Source organism: Crocodylus porosus, unplaced genomic scaffold, assembly GCF_001723895.1.
Source record: "Crocodylus porosus isolate Cpor-Errol unplaced genomic scaffold, CroPor_comp1, whole genome shotgun sequence".
Taxonomy (NCBI): domain Eukaryota; kingdom Metazoa; phylum Chordata; order Crocodylia; family Crocodylidae; genus Crocodylus; species Crocodylus porosus.
The window spans coordinates 2074871-2083848 of NW_017728914.1; the positions used below are offsets into that span (position 1 = coordinate 2074871).

The following is an 8978-nucleotide window of genomic DNA, read 5'->3' on the forward strand; positions in this document are numbered from 1 at the left end:
TAATTTTTGTCTCCTGAACTTTTTGATTCCAGGTGTTGCCTTCTGTTTTAATCAAACAAGCCCCTGCCCCACACCATTTTATTTTTCATTGCATGAGCTGAAGTAGGTACTAGCACAGTTTTTGACTAATAGAAGGGACCAACTTCAGACCTAAGTGAAGCTGCATTTACTCACAACATATTTAAATATCTCCCAGTAAGTGAGATTCTGCTATGCTGTTTCTTGGCAATAGAAACAGAGGAGGCAGGCAGCCATTTTCAAATCTTTTAGACTATCCTCTGATGATGTTCTCTGATCAGATCTCAGCAACATCTTGCTCACCCCACAGGGTTGGGAGAGGGACTGCATTGCTGGTCCATGTCTGAATGCTGAGAATCAGGGTCTATGGTGCAGATTGGGTAGTACAATTTTGGGTATATTACAGCCCCACACTGGAAGTCTATTGGAATTTTACTGTTCAATTCTATGGGACCAGGACTGGGCCCATGGGATCAAACTCTGTTCTAATTTATTCTAAGACAAATGTGAAATGTCTCCACTTAGCATGAGTAGCTTATGCTTCCATACTCACATACAAGATTTGCCTCCTACTGTCTGCATCTTTGCCATTATAATACCACATGAAACATACACAGACAATAGGTTAGCAAGGGCACATTGATACACATTGTTATATTAAAATGGTCTAGCTGCTTTTCCAGTCAGTATTAAAAGGCTAAGAGTTTGTAACAAAGTGTTATTTATTAGACCATTACATTGCACTTACAAAAGTTAAGGGCCAATCCACTGTTAACTCTAGCAAAATGCCCACTGATTGCAGGACTGCAGGATCAGACCCTAAATAAATACTATACACAGTATATCTAAAATAAATATATAATTTAAAATGAAAAATATCTTGTTAAATAGCCCTCACCCCACCCCACCAATCTAATAAATCCCCGAACTCAGGTCTCCTCGGAGTTGATGTCTTTCACAGTTAGTTTCTCAGAGTATATCTGAAGGATCCAAATTTGTGTTCGGCTGTAGTTACTTAATTTCCCAGCCCATACTAAAGCTGGAAAGCCAAGGTCCATTTTTTTCTTCCTTCTTCATGAGTGCATTAAACCAGGCCTCCTTGAGCAATTCTGTTGGTAAATAAAGTCTCCAGCAAAAAGCATCTTTCCTGTAACTTCTTCCATTTCAGGACATCAAATTTTACTCACTGAGATGCATGTTTTAGTGAAGCACTTATATGACAACCTCTAAACACAGACATGCCACTTCCGCTCCAGCAAACTCTCCACTGATTTTTAAATGCCAATAAATAGAACTTTAATCACTGTGTCTTGCTTCTTCACGAAGGCAGAACTGCTTCACAACTGAATCCTGAAATAAAACACAGCACAGATCTGGTTCATTTCATACCAAGACTTTTGCCTTATGCAGCCAACACTATTTGGCATCAGATGCAGAATCCTCATGCAGGGGAACTTGCAGCACAAAGATGCCAATTCTGAAAAGCTCTTCAGCCCATGCATTGCAGTTTGTGAGTCTCTGGCATATGCTTAAGTGTTTTACTGAAATCAGGGCCAAAGTAATTATTGCAGCACCCAGACACAGCTTCTGCTGACTTGTGTGGGAATGAAAGGTGCTGAGCACCTCATAAGAAACACTTAGAACCTTGCAAGATTAGACCCTAAAAGAAGCTGGGAATCCAGCAGCATGAAAGAAGTAGGTAGATCTAAATGATCCCAGATAGTTGTGCTTATTTTCCACTTTCCAGAATCAAGACAATAATTTATTTTGTCCATTATTGGGGATCATAAAGCACTTTGCAAGTGGGGGAGATGCATCAAGATGGCTGCAAAGAGAAGGGAATTTTGTTGGCTGCAGTACACTCTTTCTGGAATTCACTGCCAGAAGAGTTTGGGTAAATCCAAATCTAATTGTATCAACAGGCAAGACATGTCTTCATCATTAAATCTCTTCCCATCCTCCCCACAATGACACCCACTGTTATTCTAACTAACCCAGTAGCTAATGGGCAATGGTGAGGGACATTAGTTACTGTCCCTTTTGAGACATTAGTTCACCCACGCAATGTGTACAATATTTTCCTGATTTAAAAAAAAAGGAAAGTGTATTTGATGTCAGTGTTTGGATCAGCCGGGAAAGAAGTCCCAGCCCTTTCCCTTTTTCCGAGTGCCTGCTCACCAGGGAAATGCAGTCACCTCTGAGGTGAAGCACTGCATGATTCACAGTGCACAGCAATGTTACATAACATTGAAACCAGTAAAGACAACTGTGCCCAGCTGGATTGCATTACAACAGTGGTTGAAGTAGAATTAAAGGATGATGAAGTAATAAGGGAAGGACAAGGAGTGAAAAGGAAGTTGCTTTATTTATTTATTTTAGGTTTCAGGCAACATTTAAGGAAGGGGAAATGACTCAGGAGATCAGAGGGAGAGAGACAGTTCTGAAGAGCTGGAGCAGAATGTGTGAAAAAACAGCCCCCAGCTGCTGAGAAAGAAGGCCAAAACCAGAGGGGCAAGCTTGAGTAGGTGGTTATGAGATGAGACACTGACAGATCAGAGGAACTGGCTGGGGGATTCAATGAATAAGTAAGCAGAGTTATTCAGGCAAGGGAAGGAATAGAGGAGTAACAGATTTGAGTGTGGCTGGGTGAAGCAAGGCCCTGGAGTCCATCAGAAATCATCTGGGGAATTCAGAACTGGCTTAGCCAGAAAGCCAGAGATGGGCGTGGAATGATGCATTCACTTTAGGAGGGTGGCAGGGCTGAGGTACTAAAAGCAGAGTCATGGTTTTTCTCATCAAATCATTGTAAGGATTTAAAGAGTTCATCTTTATTTTTTATCCAATCCCAGATAATATAATTAGGAAGTGCTCAAACACCATGCTCCCCACCAGTCCCGAAGGGAAGTGCAAATCACTATCAGACTGCATGGGAGTACAGAGCTGGCTTAGGGGCATGGAAAACATACAGCACCCAGTGACTTCTTGTGAGCAGCTATCTGCCACTTCCATTGCACATGGGCCTGGCTAAAGCTAGGCTAAGGCTGCCTATGCCATGCTGTTGTGCCTGTGCTGAAGACTTACCTTGCAGGGCTCTAATGCCATCAGGGATTTACAGCGATGCCTAACTTAATTTTCTCTTCGTTTTCCACATCATAAACACCCCTTTTGTGACACCTGCAAATCAAGCAGACAGTTGTTCAGCAAAGGGTTGATCACTACTACAGCCAGGCCCTACTGTACTCAGGTCCAAAGCTCCTGCTGGCTTCAGTGAGGAAGTCTATAGGCCTATAGTCTATGTTTAGCTGGTGGTTCCAAAGCTAGAGATTGTATCAGGGATATAGTGAAGCCATGCATGTCCTATCTCCTTTGGCTACACTGACTCCCAGGTAAACACTAACTCTGCTCTGCACCAGCTGCTTTACATCCCTTGCCAGGAAGGAAGACTGCAGCAGCTTCTCATCACTGCAGATCCTCCTAATCTCAGACTCTACTACTGAATTTGGTTCATAGAAGCCCAGGCAGAATGGAAAACAAATCCTTCCATGATAAAACAACCTATGCAGCAAGGTTAGCTCAGGCCACATGACTTCAGCTACTGAATCAGGAGGCCTCCTGCCTCCCATATGAGCTACTTTACTGATTGCCAAGGCTGGGGTAAAGAAGGCATCTCCCCAGCAATATTGGGAACTGGTTCACCGATAGTAGGGCCAAGTAGGTGAGATCATGGGTTGAGTAGGTTAAGCTTTGGCGTATGTTGCTAATACAGCATTGCAGCCACCTTTCCTCTCACCTGAGCATCAGCAATGCAGCGATGATAATGAGACACATGGATGACAGCACCACCGCCACAATAGCCAATGCTGTAGTGTGGTCGTAACTGGTGGAGGGATTCTCAACAGGGAGGGTAAGGCCATGGCATCTCTCTCCATGGTATCCTGGCTGGCATCTAGTTTAGAGAGAAAAGAGAGCATTTTAAAGGCAACAGTAATAGGGTACTATGAGAGCCAAGCTTTAATCAGGGTGTTAATAAAATCACCAGAAATGTTGCACAGCCCCTTCCATTCAAGTATCATAGAGCATCTCCACCTCTTTTCTCTGCCTTAGGACAGCTCAGCAGCTATTTTCCAGCAAGGTCCAAACATTACCTTTACCCTTTCCTCAGCACCAAGATCCTTCAGCCCCACTGTCATCACTGCTGGCCTCTGTGGCACCTACTCCAGGACAGTTTTCTCTTTCTATGGGGAAAGGCCCTGCAATGTGTATAGTATCAAAACAAAACTTCTTCCTTTCTTTTGTCTTCCCCACCGCTGTGTCCAGTTCAGCACCCTGCTAGACCCTTTGACACTGCTGCTGGATCCGGGGCTGACTTTCCCAATGGTTTTCCTAGTATACAAAAATGGGTGTTTTCTAAGTGAACATCAGGCTGGGATTACCCTGAATGGTTTGGATTCCCAGCAGGATGGCCTCAGCCCTTCATCTTTCAACAAGAAGCATATCAGATTCCATTCAATTTCCCATAATAAAAATCTTCTCAGTAAGGCTTGAGAAACCAAAGACAAAAACCCTGCTTCACCTTTGTGAGTGTTAGTGACTTATACAGTTGCATAAGTGCAAGTGTTGGCATTCGCACAGAGTTTAGATTCCATTTGCATACCTATGTTTGCCCTGTTTCCATTCAGAGCATACCTGGAAAGCTGCCCCTGGGCCATACAACCTCTAGGGGAGACTAGAATTGTCTGGGTGCACACAACTGTATGGGCCCCAAAACTTTGGTCAGAGAAAAGCTGCAATTAGTGACTGCTGAAAGGCAGAAAAGGGGACCCTCCTCAACCAGCCTAATATTGGTAGTTAGGGCACTGTCTATAGGAGTGGGAAACCCAGATTCTAGCTCCCCACTGGCCATCCAGAGGGACTGAACCCACATCTGTCACTTCCTAGAAGAGTTCTCTAACTGTCAGCCATGGACTAGATATTACCCTGAGCATGCTCCTCTGGAAACTGGTGCACTGGGCAGCAAGGAGGGGAAAATATAGATGTCCATAATTTCATAGATTTTTAGGGTTGGAAGGGATCTCAGTAGATCATGTGGGGCCAGGAGGAAGAAAGCAAGCTACAAGGAGCGTAACTCAGTGACAGGAAGACTGCCCTGGAAGGTAAGGCTCATAGGTTCTGGTCTGTGTCCCTGTCCCATTATGGTATAAACTATCCCATTGCTGTTTATTCAGTGGATAGTATATGCAAAGTGCAGAAAAGGCACTAGGGTCAATATCCCCCTCACTGAGTTACACTCCCCTTAGCTTGTTCTCTTTTTCCTGGCCCCATATAGCTCTTGCCCTCTTGGCTGTCCATTGGGCCAGCATCTAAGCAAGCCCTTCCCCATTGCCTCATAGTTAGAGCACTTTGCTGGGAAGGGGGAGATACAGGTTCAAATCCCTTCTGTGTAAGGCCTAGAACCTGGATTTCCCACCCCTGGACTTGTGCCCTAATCACTAGGCTCCTGGGCTGAAAGGCAGGAAGGCTCCATCTCTGCTTCATTTCCAGAAGTTACAAATGTATCTGGACACCTATTTAGGACACGCAGACAGAGAATTTAAAAGCCATATAAGTGCCAAAAACTGCACTTATATGGCAATGAAAGTTTAACTGTGGTACTTAAAGGTTAGATATTAATCCTCCTCAAGGATCTCTTTACCTTGTTGAATATTAGAGATTCCCAGGGCATATTCAGAGATCTTGCCTTGGCAGCCTTATGCCAACTGCCTCCACACCCCAGTGGTGTGCAGGGTGTTGGAGGTCATCAGTAAAAACTACCTTATCCCAGGGTAGTCTTCATTTCACTAGAGCAGTAGGTGACTATGCAAATGAAATCATTCAGTTATGTGTGTCAAATAGCTGTGTAGTGTGTGCTGGCTGGCTGGCTGGGGTGCCCTCGCCTGTGACAGCTGTTTGCACCAAGTTACCTTCAGCACTCAAATCCTGTAAATCTACCTTCAAATGCACAAGAGGCACAGAAAATTAGTAGGGAAGCAGACCCAAGCGTTGGAACTGGGACACAACCTGATAATCTGTCAATAAAACCTGGGACAATTCAGTCATTACACACCCCTGAAGCATTCCTGCTCCCATGGGGTACATAGTGAGGGGGGGGGGTCAGTTAAAATATGACCTGGCAGTGTTGCTCACTCCCACAGACGTTCTAGGGGTGGCTGGTTCCTATTTGCACTTGAGGGGTTGGGAACTTTTGATAGCTCTTATTAGGACTTAGCACAGTAATCACACCCTCAACTTCCCATTTTCAGAGAGGGGAAGTCCCATTTGAGAAAGCTGAGAACAGATCTGACTTTAGGTCCTTTCAGTTAAGGAACACAGATTTAAAACACTTTGTTCATAGGGTCATTTCCCACACACAAACACTTTTTAAAATGGGAGCAAACACACATGAAACTCCCCTGGATCCAGGTAGTTACTCACCTAGCAGAAATAAAATCTGCAGAGCAAAGAGGCCAGTCACCCAAAAACCCCTCTCAGTGAGTCAAAGGATAATAATGTAAACAGCTTAATATATACAATGCTTATACTCCCAGACCCTTGACAAGACCCAATCGGAGAAGGATGAGCTTATCACCAAACATGTGAACACATTCCAAACATCATGATCATGCTGTGATCATGTGTCCCATGCTGAGAGAGCTCCATTAAATACAGCACATTCCATGGGTCAGTGTCACCCCAGACAATAATAGTCATGTTACACCAAAGGCAAAAAAACAGAAGGACTGAAGAACAAGATGGCCTTCGACAAGCTCTTCATATTCTCAAGAACCAGATACTGCCAGTGCCATGAACTCTCCCTGCCCTGGCATATTCTAAACCTGTACTAGAGATGGAACTGGCTAATGGGAACAGAGAGCAGAATGAAATGCAAATGGCAGACAGACAGGCTGAAGATGAATTAGGATGCAGTTTGATAGGACGAAGGCAGGAATGTTCACAGTAACTCAGCTTTCTCTGGAAGTGGCTACTGGGTAACAAGAGACAGTAACACAATAAGAAATTCTGCACCTTTAACAAGTGGTAAAGTCCTTATTGAGCCATTTCAGAGCCCCCACTCTTGTAAGGATAATGTAGCTGGGGATGAGAAGAGGAACCTTCAGAACAATGGAGTCTATCTGTGCCTCCCCAGTCCTAAATTAGGGGATTTTAAGCCAGAACCTTTGCACTCAAACAACCTGCTCAAGTCCAGGCACCTTCTTCTGTAGGTGATCTATACGGCATGTCATAGCAGGCAGCACTGATTAAAGAAGTCTAACCAATAAGTATACCAGGGAGCCCTGTCCATACACATACACTGGGTCAACCCTATACTGCTAGTTGTGGTTAACCTAAGCTGATGAGTCACTCATCCTCATCTATATCATCTTGCCACCACTGCACACCAAACACAGAAAACTGACAAGTATTGGGAAAACCGAACCCTAAAAAAGGCTCTAGTTTAACTTGGGCCTTAATTCTCAAAAGAGCTTCTGCAGATGAACTTAACTGCTTCTGGAAAGCAGTTAAGGGGCTTTTAATTTGGATAGTTAATGGGTTTGGACTACAGTGCAAATGTGGGGTGGAATAAGTAGCAGTGCTGACATACCCACTTACCCTGTGGTTTCAAGCTGCCCAAAAATTTCAATGCTCAAGAAGTTGCACACTATAAGTCAGACAGCTATTATTTGCAGCAAGCTCAGGGACTTGGATGAGTGACTCAGAACTGGCAATAGTGTCAGAACCTCCAAATCCACCTGCTCAAATGTTGCCTACATCAATACTGGTCTGCATTCAGATGGCTGTTCTGTGCCACATCATGAGATACAGGCCAGTGGGTGTCAGGCCATTCCCTAGTGAACAGGTGTCCAAATTACAAAAAGAGAAAACCCCTCTTTAGCCTCAGCTTCATCTGTGCAGCATGGTTAATACAGATATTTACCTACTTCCTGGAGATGGTGAGGAAATTGGTTCATTAGTGCTTGAAAGCTCTGAGATCCTCAGACAGAAGGCACTTGGAACAGGCAAGGTAACAGGTAGGAATAGTAGCAGTAGCAGCATATAGGGACACTGCCTGACACTTGGATAACAGAGGAACAGGCCTCCACAAAACAGCTTCAACACACTTTTGGCAGGCTGCCACCTCAAGTGCTTTCAAAACTGCTGCCTACAAATCCAGCTGCCAAGGCCAAACTGCCTGGAGCTGGGACAGAGCCATTTAGAGCAACAGGTTCTCCTCCCACTCCCACCAGTGCATCCAAGTTACTGGGATGCAAGGGTGCTGTAAACAGAGTTGTTACATTTGAAGGGATGGAAAAAGTTTTCCTTTCCAGTCCATGGGATTGTAGAGGAAATCCCCCTTTCCTCCTTTAATTTTTTTTCGTTTCTCTGCTTGCCCTTATCTGCCCTGGATGCGTGGAAGGGTCCCACTGGCCAGGCTGTTTGCTGCTGACTGTTGGGGAAGCGAAAAAACTGCAGTTTTAAATATGCCATGGTTTCTGCCTCCCTGCAGGTCAGCAGCAAGCAGCAGGGCCACCAAATCCCATCTGCCAATCAGCAGCAGGCTGGCAAAAACTGCAGCCTATTTAAAAACTGTGGTTTTCACTTCCCCGGCAATCATGAGAAAATGGGCTGGTCAGCAGAGCTGCGGGGGTGAGGGGAGTGGGCAAGTGGTGAAATGAAAAAATTAAAAAAGGAGCTGCTGTGGGGTTGTGGGCCTGGAGGGGAGAGGGTGACTTCCTCTGCGATTTATGGAGATCCCTACGCATAAGCCACCATCATGGCTTTAAACTACCACCTTCGGCGGGCTTTAAACTAGGCTCGTCGGGGGAGGGGGAAGACGAGGGCGGAGGAGATGATGAACTACCAGGCCCAGCAACAGCCAGCGAGCCCAGACCAATGGTCAAAAGGGAGAAACAGGTAAGTGATGG

General features: G+C 44.9%; 1 protein-coding gene across 2 annotated transcripts in view; it reads right to left on the reverse strand.

Annotated features, from left to right (window-relative positions):
* Nucleotides 1-720: 720 nt before the first annotated feature.
* The window catches only part of HBEGF (heparin binding EGF like growth factor), a 15784-nt gene continuing 7526 nt past the window's right edge, over nucleotides 721-8978 (reverse strand). For both annotated transcript variants that reach the window (XM_019534793.1, XM_019534792.1), the window contains exons 4-6: nucleotides 3809-3964; nucleotides 3100-3192; nucleotides 721-1368 (exon numbers count right to left, since the gene is read on the reverse strand). In XM_019534793.1, coding sequence (XP_019390338.1) covers nucleotides 3120-3192; nucleotides 3809-3964 — 229 coding nt within the window. In that variant the 3' untranslated portion in view covers nucleotides 721-1368; nucleotides 3100-3119. The remainder of the gene's footprint in view (nucleotides 1369-3099; nucleotides 3193-3808; nucleotides 3965-8978) is intronic.